This window comes from Leguminivora glycinivorella, chromosome 27 (assembly GCF_023078275.1).
Source record: "Leguminivora glycinivorella isolate SPB_JAAS2020 chromosome 27, LegGlyc_1.1, whole genome shotgun sequence".
NCBI lineage: Eukaryota > Metazoa > Arthropoda > Insecta > Lepidoptera > Tortricidae > Leguminivora > Leguminivora glycinivorella.
This window is the reverse complement of record NC_062997.1, coordinates 5,959,052-5,979,537: the sequence shown is the minus strand read 5'-3', so window position 1 is coordinate 5,979,537 and position 20,486 is coordinate 5,959,052. Positions and strand designations below refer to the sequence as shown.

At 37.4% G+C, this 20,486-nt stretch overlaps 1 protein-coding gene across 2 annotated transcripts in view; it reads right to left on the bottom strand.

Annotated features, from left to right (window-relative positions):
• Positions 1–1,016: 1,016 nt before the first annotated feature.
• LOC125240180 (scavenger receptor class B member 1-like) overlaps positions 1,017–20,486 on the bottom strand; it is a 144,416-nt gene continuing 124,946 nt past the window's right edge. For both annotated transcript variants that reach the window (XM_048148002.1, XM_048148001.1), the window contains 6 exons: positions 7,331–7,531; positions 6,390–6,617; positions 5,946–6,060; positions 5,181–5,331; positions 4,471–4,612; positions 1,017–2,765 (listed from right to left, as the gene is read on the bottom strand). In XM_048148002.1, coding sequence (XP_048003959.1) covers positions 2,058–2,765; positions 4,471–4,612; positions 5,181–5,331; positions 5,946–6,060; positions 6,390–6,617; positions 7,331–7,531 — 1,545 coding nt within the window. In that variant the 3' untranslated portion in view covers positions 1,017–2,057. The remainder of the gene's footprint in view (positions 2,766–4,470; positions 4,613–5,180; positions 5,332–5,945; positions 6,061–6,389; positions 6,618–7,330; positions 7,532–20,486) is intronic.

The window sequence follows — 20,486 nt, the reverse complement described above, 5'->3', positions numbered from 1 at the left end:
TATCATGATTTTTTGAGATAGGAGGCAAACGAGCAGACTAATGTTAAGTGATCACTGCCGCCCATGGACACCCGAAACACCAGAAGTGTTGGAGGTGCGTTGCCGGCCTTTACGATTCAATTTATTGTTTTCTAGCTTTTGCCCGCGGCTTTGCTCGCGTTAGAAAGAGACAAAAAGTAGCCTATGTCACTCTCCATCCCTTCCACTATCTCCACTTAAAAAAATCACGTTAATTTGTCGCTCGGTTTTGCCGCAAAAAGGCGGACAAACAAACAGACACACACACACACTTCCCATTAGGATGTTTCTAAGTCATGATTTAAACGTCAATTCTTCCAGCCAGAGCAAGGTAACATTTTTCATTCGAATTACTTTGCTCTCTTGTGGATAAAATGCTACTTAAAAATGCCTTTACCAGTTGGTGTGGTGAGTTGAAGTCGACCAGTCTCCAACAAATGCTATATCACCTAACTACATAGTTATTATTTACTATACAATCACCTTAAAATATAAAACACTTTGTATTTAATCGATTAAAATACTATTAAACAGTTATTCTTTTGCATTCTTTGAAAATAAGGCCCTTGTCTTTAATGCAACCAATCTGGCAAAAACTATACCTACTCATGTAGGTACAATACATTTACACCTATTACAAAAATATTATTGTGTGGTTAATTTACATAACTATTAATTTTATATACAAAAAAAACTACAATACGTATTTAATAATTTAGCGAATTAGAAACTTTGGCTTATGGAAAATGTAAAAAATACGTAAAAAGTAAAAGTGGCCTTGTTATTTTATTAAATAAGGCCCACTTGCCTGTGTTTATTTTTTTAATTGGTTGTTTTTATCAGGCTTTATTTAATTAACATTATTTATAAGAAAATAAATATTGCCACTAGTTCATAAATAAACATATTCTCGTTTCAGCGTTAATGTATTCTAATAAATATATTCTATTTTAAATGAACACTTAAAACAACTTGTACGAAAGTCTTTCTTATTACTCTTAATATTACATAACTTAGCTACTCACATATTTTAAGTCATGAATTATTTAAGTACCTAATTAATTGGAAGACATATTTGTACCAGTTGTTTTTTTTACAAAAAATATTAATATGACCATTAGATCTATGTGGCTTTCAATCTGAAAAGGGTCTGGGCATTTTGTGAGGAAAACCACAAAATAACTATTTTTTTTTAATTATAATTCAGTACTGCAGGTGATAAAGTTAACATAACGAAAACAATCTATAATACATTTTCAATATGTCACTGGCATAAAATCGATTAAATTAAAAGTTTACACAAATTATTCTAGGTTGAGCAGGCTAGTTACTCGTTTCTTAAAATTAAAAATAAAATAATAATCTAATTAATAATACTTTTTTTTATTTACAATATATACAATCAGTACTTCGTACAATCTCATATTTAAAATTGAGCAATTTAATCAGTCATCTAATTTCCAATTCGTTTAATATTATTCACATACAATGATACAATATTCAGTAAGTATGGCAAGATTCTTTTTTTCATGATGGTATTTTCGTGCTCTATTATCACAGTCCAAATCATGGCAGATATAAATTTTGATTCTAATAAAATATCCAGTAAATCTTTGTTTGTTTGGGTTAAATTGTGGCGTAGGCGAGAGGCTGGCAACCTGTCACTGCAATGCCACAGTTTCGTTTTCTTTCAACCCCTTATTTGCCAAGAGTGGCACTGAAGCTTTAGTAGTTTCATGTGTTCTGCCTACCCCTTTATGGGATACAGGCGTGATTGTATGTATGTATGTATGTAAAACTTTGTAATCATTAAGCTGCCTTAATAAACTGTTTCTCCTGAGAATACATTTCCATGTATCAAAATCATATTTGATTTCTATCGTTCTCATTGTCTCATTATCAAACTCAAAGAGTTCCCTTATGGATTCTGTACCAGAAGGTATACTTTCAGAAACCTAAAAAGCCAAAGCTTTATATTACATTTCTTTGAAATCCCCCAGATATTTTATCAAAAGACCAAATATCTATTCACCAGGAAACTAATCCGAAATCTGTACCATAACGTCATCTTTAGGTGCGTCTAAATCTTTGAACTGTGACCCTCTCTTTAAATGGAATGTATTAACTGGCTCATCAAATTCACTGCCATCATCTAGAACTTCTAAATACCTATAATCATCTTCGCTGTCCGATTGCCTGACGGCTTCATAGTTACCAGTCCTCTCATCACCAGAGGAATCACTTTTGAAACCGTCATTTGTCAACGACTCATCTTTGTTTATAAGTGAATTCTTTCTATTATCAAAAACTTTTTGCACATGAATAATTTCTGTAACCCTATCTTTGACACTGCCAACAGAATCGTAAACTTTATCGCTTAATCTATGGCTAAGTTCTTTTAACCTATCACTGTGCGTTTTGAAGAACGATGGCCGCCGTTCTTCATCGAATTGTGGATCGGAATTGTCCGATTCTGTATCATTGAGCGCAATTTCGCAAGGAGCGTATATGTTTTCATGCTTCTTAGCTCTGTCTTTCTGGTTTGAGGCGATGATGTAGTTTCTCTGCTTCTTCTTTCCGTCGAAGGTTTTGAACATGATTTTAAAGGCAAGTCTGTAGATGGAGAGAAGGATGAGAAGGGAGCCAGATAAGAAGAGTACGTATAATGCTCCTTGTTCTACTAATGGGAGAACGTTGAGGTAAATCCTGAAACGGTCTTCCAAGGACTTCGGTAGAGAGTACATTCTCTGAAAAAAGAAAAAAAAATGTGAATTAGAAATAGTTATTTGTTATACAAGGGGGCAAAGTTGTATTTTAACGCCGAGTGTGGAATTGAAAAACGAGCAAGTGAAAGGATTCTATAGTTGAACCACGAGCGAAGCGAGTGGTTCGAGAATAGAATCCTGAACTTGCGAGTTTTTTAACACACGAGAAGTAAAATACATTTGCACCCGAGTGTAACACAAAACTTATCCCCTCACCATAGCGAGGAAACTACAACGCAAAAAAATCGTTTATCACTGCTTCCAGTAGTTCCACAGGTGGTAAATCATCTTTATTACTAGATTCACTTACTTTTAGCAATTTTAAAGCAGTTAATTTGACTTTATTCAAGGTCAAATTACTTTACCCACTAGTGGATAAAATGCGTTTTTACCCGCTGGTATTAAAGGACAAAACACGTGTTTCCGAGCTAGTGAGGGGAAAACATTATTCCCACATACTAGTAAGAAGATAAGGTAAGAAATGCTGTTATTAACAAATAATGTTAGTACTATGAAAGTAACATTTTGTGTAAACGTAGACCTACGTTAGCTAAAGTGTCACTGATTTTACTGAAGCCTCGGATTGCTTCTATGAATTTATCATTCGCCATATGAATCTTACTATTGACACTATTGAAGTTAATGATACTAACAATAGTGACAATCCATACAGTTTAATATTATAAATGGGAAAGTGTGTGTGTCTGTTTGTTTGTCGGTATTTCATGAAAAATAGACCAACGAATTCATGTGTGTTTTTTTAAGTACAACCCGAACCCTCCTTGGAACTTGTACACTCCTTTTTGCTGTGTACTTAACACAGCAAAAGGGAGTGTACAAGTTTCTAATGGGGTGGCAACGCGCATGTGACACTGTTTGAGTTGCAGGCGTCCATAGGTTACGGTGACCGCTTTACATCAGGCGGACCGTATACTTGTTTGCCACCGACGTAGTATAAAAAAAAAAAAAGATAGTTGAAAGAATGAAGAGTGCCTTAGCCTATGTAAGGCTATATTTTGTATCTTTTTAAATACCCACTTCCCTAAAATAGAGGGTGAAAGTTTGTATGGAACATTCTACAATTTAATTTTTATTAAGCAGAAACGTCTGCTAACGATTCTAAACAATTTTTATATTAAAGGAAAAAATGGAAAAATTTACGCTTCTCAATATAACTTGAGACTCCTGCACGGGAATCATGGTCGCGCGATAGACGATAAAATATCAGGCCGTCCCTATCGCACTTACAAATAGTGCGACAGGGACGGCCTGCTATTTTATCGTCTATCGCGCGACCATGCTTCCCGTGCAGTGCCGTTACAAGATGTAATAGTCTGTCGGTAGATGGCTCTAGACGTCACCCCAAGACGTGTGTACAAAAGGAAAGGCATGGAAGGATTTGCGAAGTCCGGCGTGGCTTCCGTAGCTCAATTGGTAAGAGCATTGCACGGATTGCAAAAAGGATGCGGGTTCAAGTCCCGCCGGAAGCGTAAATTTTTCCATTTTTTCCTTTAATATAAAAATTCTACAATTTCACACAAGCGAAGCCGTGGGCAATCATCATCATCATCATCATATCAGCCGAAAGACGTCCACTGCTGGACATAGGCCTGGGCAAGAGAATAAAAAAAATGAGCTGGTAGTTGTATTAAAGGATTTTGCTGATGATAATATTGACGATACTTACAATATCAAACCACAGCATCGGCAGGTACAAGTTAGCGAAGCGGTCAGCGTTGGTGATCTTACTAATGTCTCCGAGCGCCATGTTGATTTGAATCTTGGCACTGACGTCTAGGGGAAGGCCGGATTCTGGCTGGATCCAGAATCTGTGGATAAAACAGTTTATAAATTAATAAACTAGGTAATTAAATATGACAAAGCTACTGTAAACTTAGTAAGTATCAGGAGTATCTGTCTGGGGAAGTGGTAACGCCTCTGTATACATATTCGCTGAAGTAAATAAAGAGCCACGGCAGTAGCATCTTTCCTCAAAACCTATAAGATAATGATAATGATAATGATAATGTTCAACCTTCAGTAACTTTGTGCTGGCTAAAATAAAAAATAATACTTCAGATAATGAATTATTAAATTTCATTTGAACTTTGTTTGCTCCATGTTCTACCATGATGAAAATTTCACAAACAATTAAGTAATCGACCAAGATATTTTATCTGAAATTAAAATTTGAGCTTAAGTCAAGATCTTCTAAATAAAATAAAAAAATACTGACACACTCATTTACTGATCATCATACCAAATAAGGCACTTTTATTAACATTTTGGGCTAACAGTAATTTTATGTACTTATTAAGTTTCAGAATTGGTAAGTTTGTGAAAATTGACTTGTAACCAGCCAACTTGCTACTAAACCAAGCGAAAGAGAATAGTCACCTCGTCTCATGTAGCTCTTTATTCGGGCTGAGCCCCTCCACCTTATCAAACAGCACGTCATCCCCTTTGTAGAAGTGGGGGTAGGAGAGAGCAATGGGGAACCCGTAGTAGCACTCTGTGACGTCAATTAGGCCTTCTGGGAGACAGTTTCCTGCGAAAGTAAAAGGTGGTTAAGTTTTGTGGGTAAATTGGCAAGGAATTAAAATTTACGCTACAGAAAAGAGACAGTTTTGGATACCTTGAAAAGAGAGACATTGTAATTTAAAAGTCACTTATGCTATCTACTCCTAGCACTTTCGTAAAGCAGCAATTCCCAAAAAGTTTCACTCTGATCACGTAGCTAACCGTTCTTAATTGATAAAAATTGGTAGGTTAGAAGAGTACAGGATGCTGAGCAATATACACACAGGTTGAAATAACGCGGTATCTACCAGTTTGTAGGAAGTTTGTATGAATTTTGGATGATTTCCTTTGTTAATAAATTTTCATGCATTTTCTTTTTATGAACACACAACTTACTTACACGGATCAACTTAGCCCCAAACTAAGCAAAGCTTGTACTATGCGTGCTAGGCGGCGATATAACTACTTATATAGATAAATACATACTTATACATAGAAAACATCCATAAATCAGGTACAGTTATCTATGCTCATCACACAAATAAATGTCCTTACCGGGAATCAAACCCGGGACCGCGGCTTAGCAGGCAGTCACTACGCGCTAGGCCAGACAGGTCGTCAAATTGCTCAGACACAACTTACCATTCCTGCAGAAGCACTTGTTCTCCGGAATGTGTTTTCCGTTGTCGAACAGATGTTCGGGGAACGTGTACATGTACGCTTTCAGACCACTCTTCACTCCTTCTTCCACTGGGATCTGGGAATTAAATGAACCTTTTAGTATTCAGAATATGGCATTGCAATTAGTCTGATGAAAATTTCCAAATATCAAGATTGAATCGAATAAGTATAACATCTTGTTACTCTAAGAACAAATCAAATTATTTTTTTTCGTGGCCCGATGGCTAAGCGGTTTAGATGAGATGGGCCTTATTTTGTCCAAAAACTGAGAAGTCACTATACTTATTTCCCTCTTTTTGGTGTGGGCCGTATAAGTGGTACATACTATTTATTGATAAAGGTTTAAGGCTCTAAATTAAAATTGGCATGGATTTTGTTACTAAAATGACCAAAACTTAGACTTACCAAGGGCGCAGCCCGACATAAACTCTTCCTAAAGAAGAGCAGAGACTCATTCCTTGTAACTCCTCCTCTGAACTTCGTCCCGTCTGAGGCGCCTTGCACGTTAGAACAGTGGCTTCCCTGCCACTGTGGGAGGTCTTTGGATCCGCGGTACGTGTCGATAAGACCGGAGTCCCGGACATCAGCCTCACCAGTGTAGATAGTCTCGTAGTCTCCTTTGAAATCGTACATCTGGAAGAGGGCTTTGTTTTAAAACGAATAAGTAGGTAGGTGTTCTGATGAAAAATGGACACAGTTATGATTAGAGGCGCCTACTTGTCAGTAGAAAAAAAAACGTATTTGTTCTATGGGAACACTTCTTCTCTTTAATTTTTAAACAAGTTGCACACAGAAATCGCGAAGCATCTGTCTGGTTGAGGTACCTAACTGGCGACCGAAGAGCTGGCGACTTCCTCGCACAACGTATCAGCATTGCGATACAGCGAGGAAATGTCGCCAGTGTCCTTGGTACAATGCCCCAAGAGCCTGTGTTAGACATTAGCTAGCTTTTAAGTTTAGTCTTAGTTTTTTATATAATTATGTAAATATGTTCATGTAAATAAAAATTTTAAATAAAATAATATAAGTATCATAACTTCCGAAAGAAAAAATTACGCACATTATTTAAGTGTTGAAATAAATGAAATGAAAAAAAAGTTATGTATTAGGATTAGGCTATCTTTCCAAAGAAACGAAGTGGTAAGCGTGGTAAATCCAGCAATATTGCGAAGAGCACATGTTTGGTGTACTGTAATCTTGTGGCTAATTCACTTCACATTTCGCTACAGTGGATATCTATAAATTCGTGAATGCTTTGATCAAACGATATCACGTCTGACAGTGAAACCGAGCTTGAAAATAATAATAAGTAAGATGAAAAAAAAAGATATCACAAAATTACTTACTCTGTCAATAAGGCCCAGCTTGTCAAAAGAAATCCAGCCCGGCATGAAAGTGTTGCCCAGCGTCATGAGATTAGACTTGTACCCCATCATGAACTCCTTGGCTGTCATCTGGACTAAGGGCTGGATGTTGCCGATGGATATTAGGTTGTTGAGGCCGAAGCGAGTGAGCATAGACTGCTTGGCTACAACGTCTGCTATGCTCTGGAAGGAAAAAGTTGAATATTAAGAAATATACGCAATTTTGGGTACAATTAAAAGATTAAACGTATAATTTGATTTATCTAGTTTCAGTAGTTACAGTACTGATGCCACATTAACCTTATGACTTATGAAACTAAGTCTTATGACTGAATGATGAATCTACTCTCCGTGACCAAAAAATAACTGAGGCCCACCTTATTTGTGATTAAATAAAATAAAAACTATGAATTTTAACTCAAAATATTTTTTTTTATATTATTAAAGTCTGTACCTAGATTTTTTGTTACAATAATTTGACATTTAAGAATTGGGCCTTATTTTAGGCACAAGGTCTTATATTTCTCAAAATTGCTTCAATTCATAAAAAAATATATTGGTAACATCAAATGAAAATGATATTCTGCGTAATAAGTTCCAAATTGTTCATTTCTCCGGCACTCGCCAGTATTTGAACTGACGACCTTCAGATTGAAAATCCACTACGACATTTGTAAAATAAAAGCAATCAAGTTTTTCGATGTAGGGAACAAATCAAATTATTTTATTAAATATTTTTTAATTTTTTTAAGTAGTAACACTACTATATATAAATTATAAACTGAAATAGGCGTATTATACCATACACCAAAGAAAAAGCGATCAAGCCCACTGGTGGCGAAGCCGGGAATCGAACCCGGGTCTCCAGCTAACGCGGCTGACGTGCTAAACCGTTACACCACATCGACCGCCGAGGTACCCGTCGAAATTTCTCAAGTGTAGTGTGCGTTAGCTGGAGACCCGGGTTCGATTCCCGGCTTCGCCACCAGTGGGCTTGATCGCTTTTTATTTGGTGTATGGTATCTATTTCAGTTTACAATCAAGTTTTTATCTAATAATAGTATTTTATACAATCGTGATATAATACAAAGCTTTTCAGTCGAGTACCATGTTTAGGCCACGAAGCTTGCTGAGTGGCCTAATAGTACGGTACGAGAGTGAAAAGCTTAATTATATCACTATTGTATAACAATACTTTTTCTACGAGTCATCATATTCATCATCAATGGACGGAAATATCATCATTCATGCAAGTTAAAATTAATGTTAATAGAGTCGTTCACCGTTGTATCAACATCGAATTACCTAGCAACCAATTGTTTGTAATAACCGTCTCTGATTGACCGATAACGCGACAGATAAAAAAAAATGTGTTTCAGATGCAGGAAAATTTGCCAGGTATCGCAAATTAGTATAGAAATTGTATGAAGTTCTATTTTTGAAATTATTACAGTTAACTAAAGTCAACTATAATGAGCTTATTATAATTGAGTCGGAACTGCCATAGAGTATCCAACACTGAAAAGTTAGCACTTATAGTTTAGTCTGTGGTGTCACTGGTGTCTAATTGACAGATTACAGTCGACAAGTAGTAAAAAAAAAATACATGTAAGTAGGTATAGGTATAACATTTTATAGTTTTATGTCTATATTAACAGAGAAGCGTAGTAAACTCAATAATTTAAACAGGCCTTGCTATATTTTATTGAAGTCAGTGACCCATTCCATATTATTTTACTGTTTTATTACTGCATGGTCAAAACTATCGAAGTAATAAAACGAATAGATGTACATAGTTTATGGTAAGTATGATATTTTATGGTAAGCATATTTTGATTTGTAAGTATTTGCATACTTATGTTAATTAATTTTTAATTTTAATTTTTATTAATTTGTTTTATTGTTTAATTTTAGAAAATGACGATCCTTATTGGGGGACACAATATGATGATTTATTATTAATATTATTCCTGTTATCTCTAAGTTTTTAATTTTATGACGATCATGATGGAATTCTTATACACGGTGGAAATGAGTATACCGACAGATTTTAACTAACGCTTCTAGGGCCCATTTCGACTCAAAAAGTTCATACAAACATTGCTAGTTAAAGCCTTAGTTTTTGAGATATTAAAATATTTCAGTAATTCGCATGCTGAAAAATGTCCATGGTACCACGCCTTTATAATGTGACGTAACCATCCGCACAAGGATGCACACACGAAGTTTAAATACGGTAATAGCAAACTTGCCTGCCAGTCCTAATCATTTTGTGAAACTTTTTGTTAATAGTTGAGTTTCAACAGCAAAGAGTTTTAATTATTGAGGATTATGTGTTAAGTACTTATGGCTGCCATAACTTAGCACTCGAACGTAACGATTGCTCTGTATGAACGTAGCTGTGCTCAAGATATCCTTAAAAGTTAGAATAATATTATCTCTATTAGTTTGGTCTTATGTTTTACCACCTGTTCTCAACGATATGCAGACTTTTCTGGTTGTGTACGTTTACTGGCCTTTAATCAGTTAGGAAACGTTCTTGACATATTATGACAATAAAATCATAACCGATTGTCACCAAAGTCAAAATAATAAGTTATTATGCCGCAACATTATTGTAATAACCTAATAGCGGATATTCATTTTGTATATGGATTCTGTAACGGAAATGGACGCAGATCAGTTGCCGAATATAGGAGACGATTTCCTAATCGTCGCACTCCGCACCATACTACTTTTGCAAGTATTCATAGACAAATTCGTGAAAAGGGCTTAAAAGCGGGGCATGCAGAAAGAGCAATTAATTTAGACTTGCGTACAGAAAACCGGATCATGAATTTAATTGTCGAAGATCCCACGTTATCTTCTAGAGCAGTAGCGAGAATTGTGAATGTGAACTACAGAGTTGTCTTACTTGTATGGAAAAGGTATGGCCTTCGTCCATATCACTACAGAAAAGTTCAAGGACTAATACCTGGTGATGGGCTAGCCAGGGTGGCTTACTGTCAAATAATACACCAAAAGCTTTTGGAAGATCCGGATTTTACAAGAAAAATACTATGGACAGATGAAGCCCTCTTTACCAGGGAAGGAATATTCAATTCGCATAATATGCATATGTGGCTTGAAGAAAATCCAAAGGCAAAGTGGGTACATTCTTACCAGCACAAATTTTCCGTTAATTTGTGGGCTGGGATCCTTGATAATGTTCTGATCGGCCCAATTGAGATTCCACCACGCTTGAATTCCGCAAATTATTTAAATTTTTTGAGGAATGAATTGAATATTTTGCTAGAAGACATCGATTTGCAAACCAGACGCACTATGTGGTTTCAGCATGACGGCGCTCCACCCCACTTTGGCCGTGAAGTGCGAAATTGGTTGGATCAAGCATATCCTCGCCGCTGGATAGGACGTGGAAGTGAATCGGTAGCCTGGCCGGCCAGATCACCCGACCTCACCCCTTTAGACTTTTTTTTTTTGGGGAACGTTGAAGGACAAGGTGTACGCAAGGCCGGTAAATACAAGAGAAGAATTATTGGCACGGATCATGACAGCTTCGGATGAAATAAGAAATAGTAATTTCTTATTACATCATCAAATCAGATTACGATTAGCTCTTTGTGTTGCAAATGAAGGCTCGCATTTCGAAAATTTATTATAATAATAAAAAGTATGTGGTAAACCGTATTTTTTTCCTAACTCATACGTAGTCTAGTTATCTTGCGTTACGACTAATGTGTCGATTTTGAACTCAAATTTTGATAGTCGTATCAAGCTATAAGCTGGCAGTGATTTTGACAGCCCCGCCGGTGCAAATGATATTTCAAATAGGTATCAAACTTCTATGAAACTATTACGTTTACACATGCGGGTCTGTTAAAATCTTTGCCAACTTATCTTGGACTAACTCTAATTGAAAAAAAAGTACATAGTTTTTAGTTATTTATAAATTACAATAATCCCATTAATTAATAACAAAAAATACCAAATCCAACCTTTGGTAAAAAGAATTTAAATTTCTTATTTTGATAAAATAGTAATACCAAAATTAAGTCATAGGTAAAAAATATCAACAAAACATTATAATCCCGCCGTCTATCTATTATAACTGGATGCTAGATGAGGTCCTCTTATTGAACTTACATAGTCTCATTTTTTCTTATGTACCATCCCGACCAAATTACGTAGGTTCTTGTCTGCTGTCAGGAACATTCTACATACTCCAAACGTATTTTTAATTTCGTCGTATTGTCTCTAAGTCTATGGATCACACTAATATGGCGGCGAAAGTCGACGTTTGTTGTCTTAAACGCTTGAACTCGTAAAAAATCAAGTGTCATACTGAAGTTCACTCGTCTCTTATCTCGTATCTTGTCGGAGCCGTTCGTGAAATGTACCTATAGTTTTCTTTATCACTCCTTAGACTTAGGATTTGTTCACAAGGAAGACCATCGTTAATTGATTTTTTTTGTTCCAGAAATTAACTTAGTTAAAATGTCGGTATTGGACCAATGTTGATATAACAATATTTACTTGTAATGTCACCAGGAAGCTGTTGTTAAAGTCTGTCGGTATACTCGTTCCCACCGTGTATTTTTGTACAGAAACGCAAACTTATATTGTAATTTTTTTCGTGGAATAAATCATCTATCTATCTATCTATGTAATCGAATCCCAGGACCGGGATAAGTGGCGTACACGAAGGGAGGCCTATGCTCAGCAGTGGGCGATTAAGAGGATACGGTAGCGAAAATGCTAAAATGGAAAGGAGCCCCCCTTTCAACTCGGGAATTTTAGTTAAATATACAAGTGTTATTAACTAGATTTATCGAAAAAAATTGTCCATTACGAACAACTCAGTCAAAAGATATTTCAAAAAAATCTTTAAAATCGAGGTTCCGCTCTCGACTCTTTCCTCCTTCAAAACTTAATCAATCGGAACGAAATTTGAGAATCTGAATAACAATGAAATAATCTATGTCGAACCGCTTAGCATTTTTGGTTAATTGTTACCAATCTTGAGTATCACATCTTTTTTTGCGCCACAATGAAAAAGGCCGTTTTTGGAAATTTTTGATTGGCTCTAGAATCTTTAAAAAGCAGAATATCAAAAAAATCAAAACGGTCCGACACAGATAGAAATAATAACAATCTATGTTGAAAAAAATCATTGTTCTATCTTCAAAAACCAGGGAGGAAATAGTCGAGAGCGTTTGTATGGAGAATTGACCCCTACCGCATCGTCTTAATGGCTGAAATGTTGATGATGATGATGTAAAATATGCCCAGTGACTGACCGGTCTGGCTTAGCGCGTAGTGACCTTGTCTGCTCAGCCGCGGTCCTGGGTTCGAATCCCGGTAAGGGTATTTATTTGTGTGATGAGCACAGATATTTGTTCATGAGCCATGGATGTAATATAAGTATTTAACCGACTTCTAAAAAAAAAGGATGTTCTCAATTCGTCGAGATCTTTATTTTTTGTATAATTCACCCTGTTTTTATTGAATTCCGTTAACTTTAAGGGAAGGTTCTTTAGATTAAATATAATTAATTTCTCTAAGAAACTAGCGTCTTAACTCTTATGGTTATCGAGTTATTAAAAAAATAATAGTTATTTGTTATACAAGGGGGCAAAGTTGTATTTTAACGCCGAGTGTGGAATTGAAAAACGAGCAAGTGAAAGGATTCTATAGTTGAACCACGAGTGAAGCGAGTGGTTCGAGAATAGAATCCTGAACTTGCGAGTTTTTTAAAACACGAGAAGTAAAATACATTTGCACCCGAGTGTAACACAAAACTTTTCCCCTCACTATAGCGAGGAAACTACAACGCAAAAAATGCGTTTATCACTGCTTCCAGTAGTTCCACAGGTGGTAAATCATCTTTATAACTAGATTCACCTACTTTTATCAGTTTTAAAGAAATTAATTTGACTTTATTCAAGGTCAAATTACTTTACCCACTAGTGGATAAAATGCGTTTTTACCCGCTGGTATTAAAGGACAAAACACGTGTTTCCGAGCTAGTGAGGGGAAAAGATAATTACTGAACACGTGTGTGATAGCCTTTACTGATTCCTAATGTTATTTGTTTTGACATGTGCCGTCAATCACTTGACACTAACTTGAATATTATTCTTAAGGGTCTCTCACACTAATTAATTCATTTATTATGTACGAAAACGATGAAAAAATTTTTTTTGCGAATTTAAATAAAAGTGATATACGGGGTGGTTCCTGATAACGAACCTAACATGTCGAATTTAACGGAAAACAAAAAAAATACGGTGTATAGTATACCTTTAACATTATAAGGGTCATCAAACCTACTATGCCTTCTAAACATGATTGCAAATGACATAAATAACCTATCGTATAAACTTAGATGATGTAACTTGTGCCATCAGCATCTAGAATATTCTACCGCCGATCTTTCGTCATATGTGGCTTACAAGCGCAAAAGGATCCTTCAATAAGGTTATAAATAAATAAATAATAAATAAATATTATAGGACGTTCTTACACAGATTGATCCAGTGCTACGGTAAGCTCAAGAAGGCTTGTGTTGTGGGTACTCAGACAACGATATATATATAGATAGATAGAATACTCTTTATTGGCACACCTCAGCAAAAGATACAGCGGAGACAAAACAAATGATTATAAACAGACAACAGGCGGTCTAATATACAAATACTTATATGATGATGGGGGTCATGCCCCCTCCCCCCTTTCTGGAGCCTAGGTTGGCCATACAAATAGACCAAATGACCGTAATAGGGCCTTATTTCATAAGGGTGCTATAGACGTAGAACGTCACATTAAAGGCACAGTATAATAAAGAGTACATATCGTAAAAGGTCACTTGGCGTAGCAATTTAATGAATACATACTTGATATGTTATTTTGTAGAAGATTATAGTCATTTTCGAATTGGATGCCTCATTATTGGTCAGGATCATTTTGTATAAACTTTATGTCTTGTTATAGTACAAAATTATGAGGGGAATGTTCACAAGTTATTTGTATTCAGGACTTTAAGGTGCGACCACACCGCTGCTTAAAAAACGGTCACGGTACGGAATCGCAGTGACGCATCGTAATAACCCGTAGTTTTTACATGCATGCATGCTCCCCACACCGCTGCTCAAAATATGCAGACCGTAAGGTAACGGACCCAATCATGGACAGTTTAAGAAAAATTTTCGCGTGTTTTTGGTATTTCACTGATAAATGTAAAAATTCTACCGCTAACCGTGTTAAATCTTGAATGTCCTATCCTTTTATGGGCAATGGGCAATAAAGTTATTCTTATTCTTATTCTTCTTTTACATTTCAAGCGTATTGCAGAATAGATACTCCTATTGGTTTCTTCATAGTTAACAAATTAAAACTAGGTGGTTTTTCTCCAATTATGGACGGCAGTTCTCCAGTAATGGATCCCCCATTATGGACAGTGAAATAAGTTTAAAATTTTACTTGACTGATACTCAATGAGTCAATTTTATATAACATAAATAAAATTAGTTTGGGTTATTTTAACACAGGATTGTTTCTTGTAAATTTTGGTTTTGTAAATTGTTCCTTGTCCATCATAGGAGGTACGCAGTTTTTTGGCTCCAGTAATAGACACTCGCAAAATAACGCTATTTCTTTATATCTTTGGAGCAACAAACTAGTATGTTTTATACCTTATCTCATGCTTAATGCCGAAAGTAAAACTCATTCAAGTTTACACCGAGTATTATTTTTTTATTATTTTATACATGAACTCAATTCTCTTAGCAACATTACTAAGAATTCGTCTTGATATTTTTTTCAGTAAAGTGGTGAATTTTATCTTGTCGCCAAATCCTTCAGAAAAAACCAAATTAATTGAAACTTCAAAATGAAACAGCTCTACAACTCTAGTCTATGGTACATTGCCGTCAGTTTTTAGAAACTAACTTTAGATACTTATTTTTAAGGATTTGTGTTTTTTTGTCCATAATGGCATCACCGTCCATTATAGGGTATTTTACATTACGGAAACGCAGTGACTTTCGTATGAGGCATGTCGCGCGTTTCCGTACAGTCGCCGTTTTCCGAGCAGCGGTGTGGGGAGCATGCGGTAAAAACGGTACGGATACAATGCGTCACTTCGATTCCGTACCGTCACCGTTTTTAAAACAGCAGTGTGGTCGCACCTTTAAAGTTATTATTTATTATTGCAACTTTGTTAGCGGAAAAAGCAGCCTATACTTACATGAAGCCTAAATGTTTTTGAGATATACACCGTGTTTTTATTGGATTCCGTGAACTTCGGTCTATTTATAGGAAACGTTTTTTAATTCATAACTTTTTTTTTAAAAGCAGCATACACCTGCATCTATATGTTACATAAATTCAATAGGGAACTTGACTGTACTTAAAATAATAGTTATTTGTTATACAAGGGGGCAAAGTTGTATTTTAACGCCGAGTGTGGAATTGAAAAACGAGCAAGTGACAGGATTCTATAGTTGAACCACGAGCGAAGCGAGTGGTTTGAGAATAGAATCCTGAACTTGCGAGTTTTTTAACACACGAGAAGTAAAATACATTTGCACCCGAGTGTACCACAAAACTTTTCCCCTCACTGTTGCGAGGAAACTTAAACGCAAAAAATGCGTTTATCACTGCTTCCAGTAGTTCCACGGGTGGTAAATCATCTTTATTATTAGATATTATATTATATTACGACTCTCTCTTGGGCCGCAGCACAGGTTCAGCACGCGCGAGACTTTTAGCTGCAAGTGCCAGGGAATCCGGCGCCTGGCTTCACGCTTTCCCGTCGGTAAATACGGGAACCTTTCTTGAACCTCACACCCTCCGCGTTGCTACCTGCCTGCGACTTGGCGTTCGGGTCTGTGCTCCACATAGGTGCCCCTGTGGCACTGACGTCGACGCCTTCGGACACCACGGGCTTTCCTGCCAAAGGAGCGCAGGCCGTTTCTCCAGACACGCCGCTGTCAATGATTTTTTTTTTATTTTATTTTATTTTTATTTACAAATGTTTACATGACATTACAGTTAAAACTAATGCGTCACGAAACTAGAATATAACAATATTTACATTAACACATTTATCCTACTATTCACATTTATTTAATTACACTAATGTCCAGTTGAAGACGGCCTAGCATCCATCATCTCGCAGAATCTCAGGCATTCATTTCTCACTGCCGTCCATCGCCAAGCAATCAGGTCGCACTCTGGTGCTGATGCCAATAGCGCATTCAGTTGTGAGAGGGCGCGGAGCAGAGGGGAGTTCATGCGCGACCCGGTGCGTGCCGCCGGCACCGCCAACAGATCGCGGCGCCGCGGCCGGAGGGGTATCCGAGGGACGTCCGGCACCCGCAGTCGCACTAGCCGACTCACAAGCTCGGGGCAGTCCGACTCACCGCGCAGGGTCTTACATGCCATGGTTATCAGGCTCAGGTTGCGTCGGACCTCCAGAGAGTTATACCCGAGGGTTCCCAAAAGAAATTTTGTCGGGTAAAGATATGGGAAGTACCCGAACACCTTCTTATATAAGAATCTTAAAAAGGCCTTTTGAACCTTTTCAAGTAGCAACGCGTACGTCGATTCGTAAGGATGCCAAACGATAGCCGATGTCTCCAATTTGCTCCTAACTAAGGCATTATACACGAGCTTGATAGCTACCGGATCGTGAAAGCATTGAAGGTTTCGGATCACAAAGCCTAGTCTTCGATAGCAGTTAGAAGCGAGAGATATAATGTGCTCGTGAAAAGTAAGCCGCGTATCGAAAACCACGCCCAGATCCTTTGCAGAGAAGACACGATTGATGGGCTCAGAGCCAAGCATATAAAGGGCACGAATCGGTTTATGACCTCGAGTGAAGGAGCAGACACAGCACTTAGCAGGGTTGAAACGTAACTTGTTGTCTATACTCCACCGAAAGACCAAGTCGATGTCCCTTTGCAACGACTCACAGTCGGTATTTCCTTGTACTCCATATACTAATTTTAAGTCATCTGCGTACAGAAGACACTGAGCTGACCGAAGAACCGACTGGAGATCGTTTACCATGATCCCGAACAGGAATGGTCCTAAAATGGAGCCTTGACTAACGCCCGACCGGGTGTGATATGGGGCCGAGACAAAGCATCCATGCTGGACATACTGCTTCCGATCACGCAGATAACTTGCGAAAAATGACAGCATTGCAGGAGAGAAGCCAATTTTACCAAGTTTCGTCAGCAACACATCGTTATCTACGCGATCGAAGGCCTTTGTGAAATCAAAGTAGAGAACATCGACTTGTATGCCTCTATCCAGGTGCTCGGAAATGCTATCCACCAAGATCAGCAGATTTGTATTGACCGAGCGGCTATGTCTGAATCCATGTTGAGCGTCACATAAAAATGGTTTCACTTGAGAGGATAAACTTCGGTGGAGTATGGACTCAAAGAGCTTAGCCAGGGTGGAAAGGACCGCTATGGGCCTGTAATTCTCGACTAAAGTAGCATCCTTTGCCTTTGGAATAGGCCTCACTCTCGAAACCTTCCATTGAAGTGGGTAAGATCGAGTGTCAAGCGCCAGATTAAAGATATACTGTAAAGGTGTTTTCAGGTACTCCGAACACCCCTTTACAACATACGCTGGCAAGCTGTCCGGCCCTAAAGCGCAGCTGGATTTTAGCCGCTTTATTCCTAATTCAACTTCTTCAATTGATATTGAATCAATATGGATGTAGTTGGCATTGTGACTAATATCTTCGGTACCGGGCACGTTAGGGTCAAGAAGCGGAGTGTCAGGCAAAAATACACCCGAAAAGTAACTCGCAAACGCACTAGCTATTTTAGCTCCAGCAAATTCCTTCCCCTCGTACTTAACACTGCTGACGAACCCTCCCCTGGTCTTTAGGCTGTCTAAGTGCTGCCAAAAAACACTAGGATTGGACCTCACTTCGCGCTGAATTCGGCCAATGTAGGTGTCGTAAGCAGTAGCTATCCGTTCTTTCACCTCAGCCCTCAGTTTTGCAAACTTCAGATAGACCTCTTTGTTTTTAGTGGTTTTCCACTCTCGCTATCCTCCGCCGGTCTCTTGCCAGTGTCAATGTGCCTGCTCTTCTCGAGCCCCCCGGTATTTTAAGAGATGATGGTAAGAGACCGGACGGAATGACACTAATTCCGTGGAAGCTGGGACGGGTACTGGTGTGGGACGCCACATGTGTAGACACCCTAGCCCCGTCTCATCTCCACGGCACATCTTTTAAGGTCGGCGCAGCGGCTGAAGCGGCCGAAAAATTAAAGAAAACGAAATACAAGGGTCTTGGCGCCGAATACAATTTCGTACCTTTTGGCGTTGAGACCCTTGGCCCGTGGGGTCCGAACGCCTTAAATTTATTTAAGGAACTATCCAAAAAACTGTCAGAGGTCAGCGGTGACCGTAGGGCTGGCAGCTTCCTCGCCCAAAGAATAAGCCTAGCTATTCAGCGAGGAAATGCTGCCAGTGTCTACGGCACCATGCCTAAGGAGTTCACCTAGTTTTTAATATTTTTAGTTTAGTTAGGTATTTGTTTTTAGATTAAGGTTTAAATTATGATTAGTATTATTGTTTTTATTTATAATTTTGTACCCAATAAATACGCAATATATATTATTAGATTCACCTACTTTTATCAATTTTAAAGCAGTTAATTTGACTTTATTCAAGGTTAAATCACTTTACCCACTAGTGGATAAAATGCGTTTTTACCCGCTGGTATCAAAGGACAAAACACGTGTTTCCGAGCTAGTGAGGGGAAAAATTAATTATACTATGCACGAAGTAAAGCATCAGATAAATATAAGGAAAACATGGACAGAAGTTATTTTTAAATCCAATTTCTATCTATTAAGTCAGGTAGAAATATAGTAACTGAGTTGACCATGCGTCACTCAATTCGATTTCATATTAATTCCATATTACCTAAACGTTGAAATTCGTTTTGACAGTTCTTAAAAAGAAGCTGATTTGACTAGGGCAAGTAGCCTATTGCTATTCTATTACGAAACGCGCTTTGAGTGTTCGATATGCGATTGACATGTCATAGTTTTGAACACAGATGTCATATATACCATAGATCAAGCAAACGTATCCTACTTAGCGTGTCAAATGAACTCAGTGAAATCCACTGAGTTGTCCGTCTTTAATCGCAGCTTGCAGCTTTGTGGCGTCAATTTTTGTAAGTTAAAGTCAACAAAAACATTGATAATGCCTCGTTGCGTGATATTTAATTGCAACAACACAAAAATTATGAACACTCAAGTGCCCTAGGCATATTTAAAATCACAGACAAGTAACAACTTCAGTACAAAATCTGACACGCTCGGCCCCTATACAAATATATGAACTTGTTTCTTCTATCTAAATCTAATTCTGTGGTTTTGAAACTTACTAAGGCCCACTTGTGGGCTGTCATCTGTCAAATTCCATACAAAATGGTGGCGAAAATGCTAAAATGGAAAGGAGCCTCCCTTTCAACTTGGGAATTTTAGTTAAATTTACAAGTGTTATTAACTAGATTTATCGAAAAAAAAAATGTCCATTAAGAACAACTCAGTCAAAAGATATTTCAAAAAAATCCTTAAAATCGAGCTTCCGCTCTCGACTCTTTCCTCCTTCAAAACTTAATCAATCGGAACGAAATTTGAGAATCTGAATAACAATGAAATAATCTATGTCGGACCGTTTAGCATTTTTGGTTAATTGTTACCAATCTTGAGTATCACACCTTTTTTTGCGCCACAATGAAAAAGGCCGTTTTTGGAAATTTTTGATTGGCTCTAGAATCTTTAAAAAGCAGAATATCAAAAAAATAAAAACGGTCCGACACAGATAAAAATAATAACAATCTGTGTTGAAAAAATCATTGCTCTATCTTCAAAAACTAGGGAGGAAATAGTCGAGAGCGTTTGTATGGAGAATTGACCCCTACCGTATTGTCTTAACCCTCGGGTTATATCGCAGGTGTATGGTTTTTTTAGAACTATATCGATGTAATTTTATAGATATATATGTGTGTATAGTTTATTATTGACAATATGTATTATTTGCTACATTTATGTTTCATTTTCAGTTACCTTTTTTTTTAAAGCCTGCACCCACT